Source organism: Coregonus lavaretus, assembly GCF_964263955.1.
Source record: "Coregonus lavaretus genome assembly, chromosome: 14".
Lineage (NCBI taxonomy): Eukaryota > Metazoa > Chordata > Actinopteri > Salmoniformes > Salmonidae > Coregonus > Coregonus lavaretus.
Window position 1 is genome coordinate 22,705,789 of NC_140001.1, and position 19,221 is coordinate 22,725,009.

The window sequence follows — 19,221 nt, forward strand, 5'->3', positions numbered from 1 at the left end:
CTATTGGACAGCTGGAGATCGTATTTGAATATTGAAACAATGTTGCAAATGTCGGAGAGACAGACAGCAAGGTTTATACAAATCTCCGCTGTTGAAAACTAAATGTTAGTCTAAAATAAATGTGAGATAATGTCTAGATGCTTTTTATAGTGGAGATCAAGTTAATAAATTGCCTGACTGGGCTGATGAGACAGTGGATTGAGCAGTCAGATGGAACAGAGTAAATAGGCATTTTAACGTCATAGATTTAACTTAACTTGTGGAATAGACACTGGCTAGAATGCACTTTTAACCAATCAGCATTCAGGATTAGAACCACCCGTTGTATAATTATGCATAAGACCACTTTGTCTTCCAAGTTTAGTGCCACCTGTAGCTAACACAGTAGAGTACTAATTTTAGCAGACTCATTCCAAAACAACAAGATTGCCTCTCACCACAGGTCTAATTTAAAGAAAATTGTGTTAGGCTTTTTAGACAACATGAGGAACTGCCTGAAGGGGTATGTGGTCATAAATCTGTTTATGGGTGGAATGCATGAGTAATAAATCCACAAAGGCTTATGCAGACCATGCTGTGCTTATTTATGTCCTTTTGTTTTGTACAGCAGCGTTTTTACAACAAAACCAAAGCTCCCCCTCAGTGGAGAGCTGAATCTAGGTCTATGCTGCAGTACTGAGGCAGGCAGGGAGGGAGGAGTTTGGATATCACTGTGTGTTGTTAGAGACAACACTGTATACTAATGTGCCGTAACCACATTCAAATCCTTTGGGATTAACCTCTAAGAGCAGGATATTCACTCACATAAACTCATAAACCCTTATAAATCTGAAACACATGAACCCATGGTGGGCCAGGGAGACCACATGCAAACTTCAATCTGTCTGTCAGTCAGTCTTCTTGCTCACGACGTAGCCCATATTTACCACATATTTAGGCACAAATGAATTCCAATGACATGTACAGTGTCCCACACAGTGCTATTCAATCAGTAATGAGCCTGGGAGCCCAAATCAGAATGACTCATTGATATGGACTTGTGTAACCATGATGGGTGACCCACATCCTCATTGGTTCGCTTTTCTAATGGAAGTTATTACCTCCTGATTTATGTAGCTCCACCTGCACAGTGTGACACTAGGCAGTGGTGGAAAAAGTACTCAATTGTCATACTTGAGTAAAAGTAAAGATACCTTAATACAAAATAACAAATGAAGTAAAAGTGACCCAGTAAATACTACTTGAGTAAGAGTCTAAAATTATTTAGTTTTAAATATACTTAAGTATCAAAAGTAAATGGAATTGCAAAAATATACTTAAGTGTCAAAAGTAAAAGTATAAATAATTTCAAATTCCTTATTATTAAGCAAACCAGACGCACAATTTATTAATTTATTTTTTATTTATGGTTGCCAGGGGCACACTCCAAAACTCAGACATAATTTACAAAGGAAGCATTTGTGTTTAGTGAATCAATCGGACCAATTTCTTGTCAAAATGTAATGAGTACTTTTGGTTGTCAGAGAAATGTATGGAGTAAAAAGTATATCATTTTCTTTAGGAATGTAGTGAAGTAAAAGTAAAAGTTGGCAAAAATATAAATAGTAAAGTACAGATACCCCCCAAAACTACTTAAGTAGTACTTTAAAGTATTTTTACTTAAGTACTTTACACCACTAAAACTAGGACATTTTGTTCAGTCTACAGATTGTTTCCTTGGCTTGGCCACGTAACAGAAGCAGAAAGAGCACCGTGCTACTCTGGTGTAATCTACAGTGATTCGTGTAATCACCAGGATGTCTTATACAAGACATCGTGGACACCATCTCATCTCCCCTCTTTCTCAAGGAGGGCTGATTCATTGCATAAAAACCCATTTGAATGTCCCTTTCTCATTATTTGTACATCTAAAAACCCAGCAGTAAAGAGTTCTGACAGGACTGGGCTGAAGCAGAGAAGAACAGCATTGATCACACGTCATTCCAATTGTGAGAGGAGCATATATAAATTGAGCAGCGCCAACACAATTATCAATTGGTGGAAATGCCAATGGGCCTCCTCTGAGGCTGTATGAATGAAAGCCATGGGAAGCTTCATTGTTAAGGGTGCTATCATTAGGACAGTCCTGTTAATGGCCCACTACAGGTCTAATCTATTAGACCCATTTCCTTTCTGCCTTCATTTCTGCTACATTAAGGCCCACTGCATGCTGCTCATTCCCTACTGTTGTTACAGTGGTATTGTAGGGGCCTTTCCTCTGGGATACAGAGTCGAGTTGTTAGAGACACACAGAATATATGGGCTTAAGGGGAGATGGAGATGTCATGTACACTATATACACAAAAGTATGTGGACACCCCTTCAAATTAGTGGATTCGGCTATTTCAGCCACACCCATTGCTGACAGGTGTATAAAATCGAGCACACCGCCATGCAATCTCCATTGCCAAACATTGACAGTAGAATGGCCTTACTGAAGAGCTCAGTGACTTTCAACGTGACACCGTCGTAGGATGCCACCTTTCAACAAGTCAGTTCGTCTAATTTCTGCCCTGTTAGAGCTGCCCCAGTCAACCGTAAGTGCTGTTAGTGTAAAGTGGAAATGTCTAGGAGCAACAGTGGCTCAGCCACAAAGTGGTAGGCCACACAAGCTCACAGAATGGGACCGCCGAGTGCTGAAGCGTGTAGCGCGTATAAATCGTCTGTCCTCGGTTGCAACACTCACTACCGAGTTCCAAACTGCCTGTGGAAGCACCGTCCGCACAAGAACTGTTCGTCGGGAACTTCATGAAATGGGTTTCCATAACCAAGCAGCCGCACTCAAGCCTAAGATCACCATGCGCAATGCCAAGCATCGGCTGGAGTGGTGTAAAGCTCACCGCCATTGGACTCTGGAGCAGTGGAAACGCGTTCTCTGGAGTGATAAATCACGCTTCACCATCTGGCAGCCCAACGTACAAATCTGGGTTTGGCGGATGCCAGGAGAACGCTATCTGCCCCAATGCATAGTGCCAACTGTAAAGTTGGGTGGAAGAGGAATAATGGTCTGGGGCTGTTTTTCATGGTTCGGGCTAGGCCCCGCAGTTCCAGTGAAGATAAATCTTAATGATACAGCATACAATGACATTCTAGATGATTCTGTGCTTCCAAGTTTGTGGCAACAGTTTGGGGAAGGCCCTTTCCTGTTTCAGCATGACAATGCCCCCACGCATAAAGCGAGGTCCATACACAAATGGTTTGTCGAGATCGGTGTGGGAGAACTTGACTGGCCTGCACAGAGCCCTGACCTCAACCCCATTGAATACCTTTGGGATGAATTGAAACACCAGCTGCGAGCCAGGCCTAATCGTCAGTGCCCGACCTCACTAATGTTCTTGTGGCAAGTCCCCGCAGCAATGTTCGAACATCTAGTAGCCTTCCCAGAATAGGTCCCGTGTAGCTCAGTTGGTTGAGCATGGCGCATGCAACGCCAGGGTTGTGGGTTCGATTCCCACGGGGGGCCAGTATGAAAAGATGTATGCGCTCACTAACTGTAAGGCGCTCTGGATAAGAGCGTCTGCTTAATAACGTAAATGTAATAGTGGAGGCTGTTATAGCAGCAAAGGGGGGACCAACTCCATATTAATGCCCATGATTTTGGAATGAGATGTTCGGCGAGCATGTGTCCATATACTTTTGGTCATGTAGTGTATGTTTAAAGATGTGCGTTCCATTTTATGACATTTTGCTATTGTAAACGCACATAATGTGGAATCCAAGTCAATGCAGTCATAATGTATTAGAACATGAGTGAGGGTGAGGGAAATGTAAAAGAAGATATGCTTGAGTCCTGCACTCTACTCAATCATGTAAGTGTCAGTCTCAGTCTTTGTGACAGTATCTCTTCACTGAGGCCTGGGAGTGGGCTACAATGACTGAACTAGTTCTGTAAAGAGCCTGTTACTGCTCCACATGTGGTCTCTCCCAATGGCCACCGATGGGATAGCCATCTGGACTGAGACAGTCTTCAATAACTTGGGCCAGACAAGGCACTTTTACTGAGGAGATAAGGGTCCACTTAGACTGGGTTATTATGACATGCTGAGGAAGCAGGACTGCTGTTGTTTTAAATGTGCTGCTGTTCTTTAGTGGCACTGCCGGTGAACTTCCAATCTCCCAGAGTGCTCTTTTAGCTGATATCTGTGTGTTTCTATAGGAGCTTATTTGGATCATCCTGTACAGTACTGTATTAGGGAGAAAATAAATCTGCAACTGAAAAAGCCCAGTATTTCAAGGAGTGTGTTTTCTCATAACATGCAAGGCAGGTAGAAGTTGACACGTTATTATGTTGAGTAAGCAGTTGTGTCCTGGCGAATAAAGTCAGATTCTGTCTATTGGAACAAATATTAATGTCACATTTGTCTGGCAGAGTAGGTGTTCTGGAGTACAATCCAATAACAATGAACACATGTTTTGAAGGAGACCTGTGAAGTGGGCGTTTTACAGCTGTGGTGGCCTTGTGGAAATAGAAATCACGCCAGTCTGACAGACAGCACCTACAGTGCCTTCAGAAAGTATTCATACCCATTTACTTATTCCAGATTTTGTTGTGTTACAGCCTGAATTCAAAATGGATTTAAAAATATATACAATACCCCAAAATGATAAAGTGAAAATATGTTTTTATAAATATTGGCACATTTATTGAAAATGAAATATAGAAATATCACATTTACATATGTATTCACACCCCTGAGTCAATACTTTGTAGAAGCATCTTTGGCAGTGAGTACAGCTGTGAGTCTTTCTGGGTAAGTCTCTAAGAGCTTTCCACACATTGATTGTGCACCATTTGCCCATAATTATTTTCAAAATTATTCAAGCTCTGTCAAATTGGTTGTTGATCATTGCTAGACAACCATTTTCAGGTCTTGCCATAGATTTTCAAGTAGACTTAAGTCAAAACTGTAACTCAGCCATTCAGGAACATTCACTGTCTTCTTGGTAAGCAACTGCAGTGTAGATTTGGCCTTGGGTTTTAGGTTATTGTCCTGTTGAAATGTTAATTTATCTCCCAGTGTCTGGTGGAAAGCAGACTGAAACTGTTTTTCCTCTAGGATTTTGCCTGTGCTTAGCTCCATTCCGTTTCTTTTTTTTATCCTGAAAAACTCCCAGTCCTTAATGATTAGAAGCATACCCATAATATGATGCAGTGTCAGGATGTGCTGATGTGGATGCGGTGGTGGAGTCAAGCGCAGGACACAGAGGATAAGTCAAGACGACTTTACTAACACTTGAAATAGTACACAAAATAAACGGCAACAAAACACTGGAGGCGAACAAATACGCGGAGTGCGTAAAACAACACGAAGAGTCAAAATACGCGGAGTGCGTAAAACAACAACGTAGAGCCAAGGCACCGAACCTATCCATACACGACAGGTGGAAAAATAACACACAAGATACAAACATAACATAGGGGAACTTATAGGTGACATAATCAATACAGAATACGAAACAGGTGCACTAACTAGACATGACAAAACAAACATCGAAAACATCAAACGGTAGTAGCTAGTACTCCGGGGACGACGAACGCCGAAGCCTGCCCGAGCAAGGAGGAGGAGCAGCCTCGGCGGCATCCGTGACATGCAGCCACCACACTATGCTTGAAAATATGGAGAGTGGTACTCAGTAATGTGTTGTATTGGATTTGCCCCAAAATAACACTTTCTATTCAAGACAAAAAGTGAATTGCCTTGCCCCATTTTTTGCAGTATTACTTTAGTGCCGTTTTGCAAACAAGATGAATGTTTTGGAATATTTCTATTCTATACAGGCTTCCTTCTTTTCCCTCTCTCAATTAGGTTAGTATTGTGAAGAAACTACAATGTTGTTGATCCATCCTCAGTTCTCCTATCACAGCCCTTAAACTCTGTAACTGTTTTAAAGTCACCATTGGCCTTGTGAAATCCCTGAGTGGTTTCCTTCCTCTCCGGCAACTGACTTAGGAAGGACGCCTGTATCTTTGCAGTGACTGGGTGTATAGATATACCATCCAAATTGTAATTAATAACTTCACCATGCTCAAAGGGATATTCAATGTCTAATTTGTTATTTTTACACAAATAGGTGCCCTTCTGTGCGAGGCATTTGAAAACCTCCCTGGTCTTTGTGGTAGAATCTGTGTTTGACATTCACTGTTCGACTGAGGGACCTTCCAGATAATTGTATGTGCTACAGACCCCCCTCAGCCCCCAGCTGTGCCCTGGACACCATATGTGAATTGATTGCCCCCCATCTATCCTCAGAGTTCGTACTGCTTGGTGACCTAAACTGGGATATGCTTAACACCCCGGCCATCCTACAATCCAAACTAGATGCCCCCAATCTCACACAAATTATCAAGGAACCTACAAGGTACAACCCTAAATCTGTAAACATGAGCACCCTCATTGATATCATCCTGACTAACTTACCCTCTAAATACACCTCTGCTGTCTTCAACCAGGATCTCAGTGATCACTGCCTTATTGCCTGAGTCCGTAACGGGTCCGCGGTCAAACGACCACCCCTCATCACTCTCAAACGCTCCCTAAAACACTTTAGCGAGCAGGCCTTCCTAATTGACCTGGCCCAGGTATCCTGGATGGATATCGATCTCATTCTGTCAGTAGAGGATGCCTGGTTGTTCTTTAAAAGTGCTTTCCTCTCAATCTTAAATAAGCATGCCCCATTCAAAAAATTCAGAACTAAGAACAGATACAGCCCCTGGTTCTCCTCAGACTTGACTGCCCTTGACCAGCACAAAAACATCCTGTGGCGTACTGCATTAGCATTGAATAGTCCCCGCGATATGCACATTTTCAGGAAAGTAAGGAACCAATATATACAAGCAGTTAGGAAAGCAAAGGCTAGCTTTTGAAACAGAAATGTGCATCCTGTAGCACTACCTCCAAAAAGTTTTGAGACACTGTAAAGTCCATGGAGAATAAAAGCACCTCCTCCCAGCTGCCCACTGCACTGAGACTAGGAAACACTATCACCACTGATAAATCTACAATAATCTAGAATTTCAATAAGCATTTTGCTACGGCTGGCCATGCTTTCCACCTGGCTACCCCTACCCCGGCCACCAGCTCTGCACCCTCCGCTGCAACTTGCCCATGAAACCCCCCCCACCACCCCCCCGCTTCTCCTTCACACAAATTCAGACAGTTGATGTTCTGAAAGAGCTGCAAAATCTGGACCCCTACAAGTCATCTGGGCTAGACAATCTGGACCCTTTCTTTCTAAAAATAGCAGCCGAAATTGTCGCAACCCCTATTACTAGCCTGTTCAACCTCTATTTCGTAACGTCTGAGATCCCCAGAGATTGGAAAGCTGCCGCGGTCATCCCCCTCTTCAAAGGGGGTGACACTCTAGATCCAAACTGTTACAGACCTATATCCATCCTGCCCTGCCTTTCGAAAGTTTTTGAAAGCCAAGTTAACAAACAGATCACCGACCATTTCGAATAACACCGTACCTTCTCCGCTATGCAATCCGGTTTCCGAGCTGGTCATGGGTGCACCTAGGCCAAGCTCAAGGTCCTAAACGATATTATAACCGCGATCGATAATAGACAGTACTGTGCAGCCGTCTTCATCGACCTGGCCAAGGCTTTCGACTCTGTCAACCACCGCATTCTTATTGGCAGACTAAATAGCCTTGGTTTCTCAAATGACTGCCTCGCCTGGTTCACCAACTACTTCTCAGATAGAGTTCAATGTGTCAAATTGGAGGGCCTGTCTCTATGGGGGTGCCACAGGGTTCAATTCTTGGGCCGACTCTTTTCTCCGTGTATATCAATGATGTCGCTCTTGCTGCTGGTGACTCTCAGATACACCTCTACGCAGACGACACCATTTTGTATACATCTGGCCCTTCATTGGACACTGTGTTAACAAACCTCCAAACGAGCTTCAATGCCATACAACACTCCTTCCGTAGCCTCCAACTGCTCTTAAACACTAGTAAAACTAAATGCATGCTCTTCAATCGAACGCTGCTGGCACCCGCCCACCCGACTAGAATCACTACTCTCGACGGGTCTGACCTAGAGTATGTGGACAACTACAAATACCTAGGTGTCTGGTTAGACTGTAAACTCTCCTTCCAGACTCACATTAAGCATCTCCAATCCAAAGTTAAATCTAGAATCTGCTTCCTATTTCGCAACAAAGCCTCCTTCACTCATGCTGCCAAACATGCCCTCGTAAAACTGACTATCCTACCGATCCTTGACTTCGGCGATGTCATTTACAAAATGCCTCCAACACTCTACTCAGCAAATTGGATGTAGTCTATCACAGTGCCATCCGTTTTGTCACCAAAGCCCCATATCCTACCCACCACTGTGACCTGTATGCTCTTGTTGGCTGGTCCTCACTACATATTCGTCGCCAAACCCACTGGCTTCAGGCCATCTATAAATCACTGCTAGGCAAATCTCCGCCTTATCTTAGCTCATTGGTCACCATAGCAACACCCACCCGTAGTATGCGCTCCAGCAGGTATATCTCACTGGTCATCCCCAAAGCCAACACCTCCTTTGGCCGCCATTCCTTCCAGTTCTCTGCTGCCAATGACTGGAACGAACTGCAAAAATCTATGAAGCTGGAGACTCTTATCTCCCTCACTAACTTTAAGCATCAGTTGTCAGAGCACCTTACTGATCACTGCACCTGTACACAGCCCATCTGAAATTAGCCCACCCAACTACCTCATCCCCATATTGTTATTTATTTTGCTCATTTGCACCCCAGTGTTAATACTAATTGTAATTATTTTGCACTATGGCCTATTTATTGCCTTACCTCCATAACTTGCTACATTTGCACACACTGTATATATATTTTCTGTTGTATTTTTGACTTTATGTTTTGTTTTACCCCATATGTAACTCTGTGTTGTTGTTTTTATCACACTGCTTTGCTTTATCTTGGCCAGGTTGCAGTTGTAAATGAGAACTTGTTCTTAACTGGCTTACCTGGTTAAATAAAGGTAAAATAAAAAATAAATAAATAAAAGGGTACAGAGATGATGTAGTCATTCAAAAAATCTTGTTAAACGTCATTATTGCACACAGAGTGAACAACTTATTATGTGACTTGTTAAGCACATTTTTACTCCTGAACTTATTTAGGCTTGCCATAACAAAGGGGTTGAATACTTATTGACTCAAGACATTTCAGCTTTTTTAATTAATTTGTAAAACTCTTGAAAAACATTATTCCACTTTGACATTATGGGGTATTCTGTGTAGGCCAGTGACCAAAAAATCTAAATGTAACCCATTTTAGATTCAGGCAGTAACACAACTAAATGTGGAAAAAGTCAAGGGGTGTAAATACTTTCTGAAGGCACTGAAGGCCTTTAGTACACTACAACTGCTACAGTAGGCCTATACAGTAGAGCTGGGTCTGCATTGGCTACCTGGTGCAGATTTGAGGCCAATTCCATTTGAACTCAGTTCAGAGATTCATTAAAATTAAATGAATTACTTCAGAAAATAAGTATTCAATCGTCGACTCATTAGATTAATTGTAATAAATCTAAATTTATTGAAATGGAATTGCCACCACTCCAGATTGTGTGACTCGTCCAAGTCACCTATAGTATTCCCTTTAATACATAGCAGGAACAATATGCCTGCTGCACTGCCCATGTACTGGGCATAAAATACATAATAAACACAAGGTTAATGGTACTAGTGAACAAACAGATAATAAAGTGGGTAATAAAATTCCCCCTGGTAAAAAAGCTGCAGCTACAGCAGATTGATGTACAGTACTCACATCCACTCATTGTGGAAGGATGAAAAGAGAGAACAGGGGAGGGAGAAACGGAGAGAAACATTACAGTCAGTGAGGCTGATAAATTGGATGACAGCTCAACAGATGAGACGGCTGTATCTAATCCCTCCAAAGGGCTCCAATGAAAAGACTGGGAGTGGGCAAGGGGTGGAGAGGCAATGCAAAAATAAAGGATTATTGTATATTATAGCCACGGCTGGGCTTCTTGTGCCTATGGAGTGACTTGGACAGCTGGGGGATTAAGGAGCAGTAGTCCATCCAACATGGCCCGACAGGACAGCCAGGGATTAGACAGAACATGCTCGCTCTTGTCTCTGACTCCCTCACTTAAATCAATAAAACTGATTTCGCTACGCACTCATGTGAGAGAATCTCGGCACACCCTGGGAGTACACTGAGGGATATATCAGGGAGATGAGGCCAGAGAAGTAGAAGACCTGAGTGCCAGGTTGACTGTGCCAGACTGTTGTTTGCCTGGATGTTTTCGTTTATGTTGTACATGATGCTTGATAGTCAATGTTGTAGTACTGCTTAGGACCATGTAGGGATACCTCCCTGGTTCATGATATCAAGAAGATTATACAACTGACCTGAACATTCAAAGTCTCTAGACTCATCGAGGTTGGAATTGCAATCACTCTTTCCTTCTTTTGAACACACAGCTCTGCATTGAACTAACCAAAGTAACCAATGAATGGTTACTGCCCTAATACTATTTTTGGGGGGAAGTGTTTTACAACAATTTAAACAAGAACACTGGAAACATTTATTAGAATTACACAAGTACGTTTAAAAGGCTAAACTCAAACAACCACAGGGCATACTTTGAATTGAATGTGACACAGTCAAACTCTAAAGTCTTCTCTTTACATTTTAGTCATTTAGCAGACGCTCTTATCCAGAGCGACTTACAGTTAGTGAGTCATTCTTTTTTATTTTATATATATATATATTTTTTTTACTGGCCCCCCGTGGGAATTGAACCCACAACCCTGGCGTTGCAAACGCCATGCTCAACCAACTGAGCTACATCCCTGCCCTATCCTGGACGACGCTGGGCCAATTGTGCGCCGCCCCATGGGACAGAGCCTGGATTCGAACCAGGATCTCTAGTGGCACAGCTAGCACTGCAATACAGTGCCTTAGACCACCGCGCCACTCGGGAGACAATGTAAGTTAAATGTAAGTATAGTGGAATGATGCTGATGGACTTAATAAACAGAGCTTTCCAACCTCCCAATCATTCGCTAATCCGTAGAATTACACCTGTCACTAGAAAGTTTGATTTATTAACCCAACTTTCTGATCCATTGAAGAAAACCATTAGGACACACAAAGGGCCTGGATTCCAACTTAATTAACACAGCAGCAACCCTTTTCACATCCTGGGAATCTGTTTCCTATTTACTAGATACATTTAAGTACATAATACAGATAGGAAATTACTAAACAACTTTAAGGCTATTTCAGTTTGGGGAAATTAATATGCTAATCAAAAGAGAGCTGGAGATGGGCTGTTTACCTCCCTCTCTATATTGGACATAATGCTTTCGGGTGGACAACACTAGCAACACGCAGGCTCAAACACTGGTACATTCTTATTTATAAGGCCATTTTAGGAAAACTGCAGTTTTATGTATCCTCTCTTCTAGCTCTAAATAAAACACATACAAACACAGATCTCAATCTTGTTTTATGCTAACAGTCCCGAAAATTGGAATTCCCTCCAAGCCAACCTAAAACTCCAGGACCTGGTGACCCTGGAGGAGTTCAAAGGACAAATAGATTAACAGGTTGTTGAGATGTAGTTGTTTCTAGTTTGCGTTGCCTTATGTAAAGAAGTATGTTGTTTTACTTTACACACACCACACACATGCCTGCACGCACACACACATCCACTGTTTGTTTGCTGTTGTATTTGTGCTGTTGCAAGAGTCTTCTGTCTGTGTTGTTTGTTTGGTCTTACATTGTTTGTTTTTTATTTATCTCAGCCCCCGTCCCCACAGGAGGCCTTTTGCCTCTTGCTAGCCCATCTTTGTAAATAAGAATTTGTTCTTAATTGACTTGCCTGGTTAAATAAAGGTTAAATAAAAATGTATAATACAAATTGGGAATAGGCATCACCACATTTGGTTCCTTGGAAGTTGTGGGAACGTACATTTTTGGTCCTGGAAATGAAGCCATACGTTTCCTGACCGGTAAAACTGAACGTCTTTTAAACGTTCTGAGAACAGAAGTGAAAATTGTTCTGGAAATTGTTATTTTTAGGTTGCAGGGAGGTTCTGATAATGTTTTACTCTTGTTCCTTGAAAGTTTTCCTGGGAGGTTTTCTTAACGCTCTGAGAACGGAAAGTATAGGTTATTTGGAGGTTTTTTAATAACTTCCTTAAAAATTTCACTGAATGTTTCAATACGACTTTTTATAACACTGATAGCTTATTTTGGGTAAACTTTTTGGAATTCCAAGTGCAGATAGGACACAGTAATTTCCTTAGGCATTAATCATGCAAACACATTTATTTTGTATTGTGACATGGCATCAGTAAGATTTGAATTTATAATCTTCTGTTCTCTATCCATGGAATTAGTCCACTGTGCCACCAGGATTGAGCTAGCATGCCATGTTTTTATACACATACAAAGATGTTTATTTTCGTCTATTAAAAAAGACCCCATTTCAAAGGAAACAAGCACTCATTAAGATCAGGTGTGGCCAATTAGTGGGTGAGGCCAACACCTGAACACACTTAACAAGATGGAGGATAGAGAGAGTTTTGTTGATGCTGAGAACGGAATGTATGTTTTTAAATAACAATCTTAGAACTTCTCTGAATGTTATTAAAGTTTTCTTGTAGTTTTTATAGAAAGTTTTCTTAATGTTCTTGGAACAATTTGAGAACATGACTTTAAGTAGAACCATGATGAAACCTGTAGGAAACGTTATGCTGAAGTACTGAAATTCCCACAGACAAACGTTGTTTCTTAACATTCTCTCTCAAACCAGTTGGAGAATGCTCCTAGAACATTAACAAAATTGAAATTAAATGTAACCATGTTTGAACTATTATGAAACGTTCTGTTAAAGTAATGAAATGGCAAGACAATTATTTTGTCAAGTTCCTTAAATGTGCTGAGTTTTAAAGCCAAGCAACTATCCTGCACCATTCCCAGAAGGTTTTGGGAAGGTTGTATGCAAAATAATCATAGGACAACCACGCTCTCACCAAGATCTAAGAAACATATGGTTCTCAGAGCGTTATGTGCTAGCTGGGTTTACTCAAGCCAACACTGTGCTATTTAGAGTCAAGAGTTATAAGGCAGACTTCGGGCCTATAGGGGAAGGTTGTAGAGGTTGAGTGCAGGTTGTAGATGGTTGTGTGTTCAGTATACCAGTGATGTCCAATAGGACACAGTGGGGAGATCCAAGTGCTGCTGACTGACCTTTGTCCGTAGCTGGACTCTTTCCTGCGGCAATGGAGGGTGACCACCCTGTGCCCCTCACTCCTCACATCCTGGCTCACCATCCACAGGGTGGGGTTGCTGGGCCGGGCACCCAGAAACGCCATGCCCTCTTTCAACTTGACCCTGGGGAAGCAGAAAAAACACATAGAGACTCAGGATGAGAGAGAGAGAGATAGAACGCAGCACAGCATTGGTTGGTTAAACATGTGGTTATATCAAACAGATCTTTAATTCACTGAATCATTGTATTCATCCAGCTGAACCTGCTTCAAACAGCTGAGGCCCAACAGACCATGTCGTCTTCGCCATAGAAATACACAATAAAGGATCAGATGGTTTCAACAAATCCCTTTTTCTTTATATGTGTCTCAGCTGTCTTTTCTTTTCTTCCTATCAAATAATTACTCAAACTCTGTCACGTTCCAGAGCCAATTATGTGACTAACAGATGTATCCTCCTGGAAGAGGAAAATTATAGATTGTACGTTTTTCTCTCTGTTTTGTGGTTTAACTGCTGCTCTTTAGTTCAATAAAACACTGTATGTACATATTAATGGAAGAAATAACATTGTTTACAGTGAAATCACGATGTGTTGTTTTGCTTCAACATATATTACTAAAGTATATCAACAAAAGCATGAATTTTAGTGGCACAGGAACTATGCAATTTGTTTCCATGTGTATACTAGATACAATGTCTATTCTCCTCCAGTAATGGTTATAATAAAACAAATTTTCTGAATCCAAAAAGGACATAATGAAATGTGTTCAGTGACTGCAGCAAATTACAGTAGCCCTATGTCCTTGGCAGAAAATACTGCAAAAAGGGATAATGTTCACAGGGAAAATCTACAAATGAAAAGTTATTAGTCCATTCACTGCACATACTGTAGAGCAGTCGGGTTTCTGAGGGGAAATGACACTGAAAATATTGTCTTTCTTTACATTATTTATCAGGCTGAGGCCAGTGTGGTGCACTCAGGAATAAACATTAGTGTCCTGCTACACCCTCACAACACCACACACCCACCTAACACCACACACTTTCCCAACACCACACACCTTCCCTCTCAACACCACACACATTCGCAACACCACACACATTCCCAACACCAGACACCTTCCCAACACCACACACAATCTCAACACCATACACCTTCCTTAATCACACACCTTTCCAACCCCACACATCTTCCAACACCAAACACCTTCCAAACACCACCAAGACAGAGCTATGGATGGAAGGAATGACCATCCAAGATGTCAAAATTATAGTTTTAACCATGTTTTGAGGCTTTATAGTGTTTGTTAACATTTACTTTGTTTACAAACTTGGGAGTAAAACAAACTTCTATTTTGAGTTCTGATGGTTATGACAGATGAACTAAGCTCATAAAGCATTCCTAAGATATATTCTTCAAGAATCAATGGGTATATATCATTATTTTATAAGTACAAAAACTGCTGATTGCCCCTGTAACTGAGGCTGATTCCCTAACAACGGAATGACCCAGGCCAAAGACTGTAGTGAAAGCAGCAGACAGGATATGTCTTTGGAGACTGATAATGTAATGGCATTACTGAGACTTTGTTGACACATTAAAGTGAGTTTTGACTATAATAACCCTGTCTCACTGATCCTCTGTACCCCGAGACCCTGTCTAGCTCAAATCCGTGGCAGCTGCCCTCTGCCACAACAGCAATAACAAACATTTTCTATCACCAGACATATATGCAATGACAAAACCCTCACTGGCCAGTCAAAAGGAATACTTTGATGTGAAATCTTATTGGTGTATTACAGGAACAATGATTGGAGCGTAATATTTTTTTTTTTTTTTTTTTTAATAAGACAGCAGCACAGATGGTGTGGTTCCACTCTCTACAGGATGCATGGCTGCGTTACTTTCTAGAAATTTGAGGTCTCTTGACCAGCTGGTTCTTTGTCTTGGATGTTAGTGTGAGCAAGCTCCCTTTGGATAAAAATTAGTGAAGCCAGACAGATAGACCTAATGTGACAGGATCATATGAAAAAGAGAAAGGCGCTTCAGATTAAATTTCAACGCTTCAAATGAAGCAAACACACTGAATGCCATACCCAGAATGCAGAATGCAGCTATGAGGTAATTAAGCTAAGTTACAGGTAAACACACTCATCTAAGATGGCTATCGCTTCTCACACATTTTAGAGATGCAGCCTCTCTCTGTCTCTGTCTGTCTGTCTCTCTCGCTCTGTCTCTACATTGCCTTGCAAAAGTATTCATCCCCCTTGGCGTTTTTCCTATTTTGTTGCATTACAACCTGTAATTTAAATGGATTTTTATTTGGAATTCATGTAATGGACATACACAAAATAGTCCAAATTGGTGAAGTGAAATGAAAAAAATAACCTGTTTCAAAAAATTCTAAAAAATAAATAGCGGAAAAGTGGTGTGTGCATATGTATTCACCCCCTTTGCCATGAAGCCCCTAAATAAGATCTGGTGCAACCAATTACCTTCAGAAGTCACATAATTAGTTAAATAAAGTCCACCTGTGTGCAATCTAAGTGTCACATGATCTGTCACATGATATCAGTATATATACAGTTGAAGTCGGAAGTTTACATACACTTAGGTTGGAGTCATCAAAACTTGTTTTTCAAACACTCCACAAATTTCTTGTTAACAAACTATAATTTTGGCAAGTCGATTAGGACATCTACTTTTTGCATGACACAAGTAATTTTTCCAACAATTGTTTACAGACAGATTATTTCACTTATAATTCAATGTATCACAATTCCAGTGGGTCAGAAGTTTACATACACAAAGTTGACTGTGCCTTTAAACAGCTTGGAAAATTCCAGAAAATGATGTCATGGCTTTAGAAGCTTCTGATAGGCTAATTAACAAAATTTGAGTCAATTGGAGGTGTACCTGTGGATGTATTTCAAGGCCTACCTTCAAACTCAGTGCCTCTTTGCTTGACATCATGGGAAAATCAAAAGAAATCAGCCAAGACCTCAGAAAAAATAAATGGTAGACCTCCACAAGTCTGGTTCATCCTTGGGAGCAATTTCCACACGCCTGAAGGTACCACGTTCATCTGTACAAACAATAGTACGCAAGTATAAACACCATGGGACCACGCAGCCGTCATACCGCTCAGGAAGGAGACGCGTTCTGTCTCCTAGAGATGAACGTACCTTGGTGCGAAAAGTGCAAATCAATCCCAGAACAACAGCAAAGGACCTTGTGAAGATGCTGGAGGAAACAGGTACAAAAGTATCTATATCCACAGTAAAACGAGTCTTATATCGACATAACCTGAAAGGCCGCTCAGCAAGAAGAAGCCACTGCTCCAAAACCGCCATTAAAAAGCCAGACTACGGTTTGCAACTGCACATGGGGACAAAGATCATACTTTTTGGAGAAATGTCCTCTGATCTGATGAAACAAAAATATAACTGTTTGGCCATAATGATCATCATTATATTTGGAGGAAAAAGGGGGTATCTTGCAAGCCGAAGAGCACCATCCCAACCGTGAAGCACGGAGGTGGCAGCATCATGCTGTGGGGATGCATTGCTGCAGGAGGGACTGGTGCACTTCACAAAATAGATGGCATCATGAGGAAGGAAAATTATGTGGATATATTGAAGCAACATCTCAAGACATTAGTCAGGAAGTTGTGGCAAAATGGCTTAAGGACAACAAAGTCAAGGTATTGGAGTGGCCATCATAAAGCCCTGACCTCAATCCTATAGAACATTTGTGGGCAGAACTGAAAAAGCGTGTGCGAGCAAGGAGGCCTACAAACTTGACTCAGTTACACCAGCTCTGTCAGGAGGAATGGGCCAAAATTCACCCAACTTATTGTGGGAAGCTTGTGGAAGGCTACCCGACACATTTGACCCATGTTAAACAATTTAAAGGCAATGCTACCAAATACTTATTGAGTGTATGTAAACTTCTGACCCACTGGGAATGTGATGAAAGAAATAAAAGCTGAAATAAATCATTCTCTCTACTATTATTCTGACATTTCACATTCTTAAAATAAAGTGGTGATCCTAACTGACCTAAGACAGGGAATTTGTACTAGGATTAAATGTCAGGAATTGTGAAAAACTGAGTTTAAATGTATTTGGCTAAGGTGTATGTAAACTTCCGACTTCAGCTGTACACCTGTTCTGAAAGGCCCCAGAGTCTGCAACACCACTAAGAAAGGGGCACCACCAAGCAAGCGGCACCATGAAGACCAAGGAGCTCTCCAAACAGGTCAGGGACAAAGTTGTGGAGAAGTACAGAACAGGGTTGGGTTATAAAAAAATATCAGAAACTTTGAACATCCCACGGAGCACCATTAAATCCATCATTAAAAAAATTGAAAGAATATGGCACCACAACAAACCTGCCAAGAGAGGGCCGCCCACCAAATATCATGGACCAGGCAAGGAGGGCATTAATCAGAGAGGCAACAACGACACCAAAGACAACCCTGAAGGAGCTGCAAAGCTCCACAGCGGAGATTGGAATATCTGTCCATAGGACCACTTTCAGCTGTACACTCCACAGAGCTGGGCTTTAGGGAAGAGTGGCCAGAAAAAAGCCATTGCTTAAAGAAAAAAATAAGCAAACACGTTTGGTGTTCGCCAAAAGCCATGTGGGAGACTCCCCAAACATATGGAAGAAGGTAGTCTGGTCAGATGAGACTAAAATTGAGCTTTTTGGCCATCAAGGAAAACGCTATGTCTGGCGCAAACCCAACACCTCTCATCACCAGAGAACACCATCCCCACAGTGAAGCATGGTGGTGGCAGCATCATGCTGTGGGGATGTTTTTCATCGGCAGGGACTGGGAAACTGGTCAGAATTGAAGGAATGATGGATGGCGCTAAATACAGGGAAATTCTTGAGGGAAACCTGTTTCAGTCTTCCAGAGATTTGAGACTGGGATGGAGGTTCACCTTCCAGTAGGACAATGACCCTAAGCATACTGCTAAAGCAACACTCGAGTGGTTTAAGGGGAAACATTTAAATGTCTTGGAATGGCCTAGTCAAAGCCCAGACCTCAATCCAATTGAGAATCTGTGGTATGACTTAAAGATTGCTGTACACCAGCGGAACCCATCCAACTTGAAGGAGCTTGAGCAGTTTTGCCTTGGGCAAAACTCCCAGTGGCTAGATGTGCCAAGCTTATAGAGACATACCCCAAGAGACTTGCAGCTGTAATTGCTGCAAAAGGTGGCTCTACAAAGTATTGACTTTGGTGGGGGTGAATAGTTATGCACGCTCAAGTTTTAATTTATTTTGTCTTATTTCTTGTTTGTTTCACAGATTATATTTTTTTGCATCTTCAAAGTGGTAGGCATGTTGTGTAAATCAAATGATACAACCCCCTCAAAAATCAATTTTAATTCCAGGTTGTAAGGCAACAAAATAGGAAAAATGCCAAGGGGGTGAATACTTTCGCAAGCCACTGTATGTCTGTCTCTCTGTCTGTCTCTCTGTCTTGCTGTCTGACTCTCTCTTTTTTTCAGGAGGAGGCAGAGAGCAATGGGGACATGGTTCTTGTTTCTCCTCACTTGAATAAACATGATGTCTCTCAGTAGTTTCCCATCCAGACATTGTATTTGAGAATGTTCTGTACTCAGCTGAATCCAGCACTTAGAAATACAGGGCATTAACCTCCCCAACCATGTCGAAGCTGGGAGTATAGTGTGTAGTACATTGAGTACATCGACTGAAATAAAAGTCCCTTTATTGACTTAATGGTCAATATAGCCTTGCATCCAGTTGAGGAACCTCCTGCAGCTCTGTAGGCCCATCAGAGTTCCTTTAATATTGGTCATCTAATACTCCCCATGTGGATACACGGCTTCAAATGCTGGAGCTTTTCAACTTTTCTAAACTTTTAAACTGACATTTAATGAATGTAGT

At 41.6% G+C, this 19,221-nt stretch overlaps 1 protein-coding gene across 1 annotated transcript in view; it reads right to left on the bottom strand.

Moving 5' to 3' along the window:
- LOC311141817 (transmembrane protein 132C-like) overlaps window positions 1-19,221 on the bottom strand; it is a gene marked incomplete at its 5' end in the record, with an annotated part of 246,561 nt that overhangs the window by 122,558 nt on the left and 104,782 nt on the right. Inside the window, one exon of the mRNA XM_084177293.1 lies at window positions 13,278-13,421. Within this exon, the coding sequence (XP_084033419.1) occupies window positions 13,278-13,421 (144 nt within the window). The remainder of the gene's footprint in view (window positions 1-13,277; window positions 13,422-19,221) is intronic.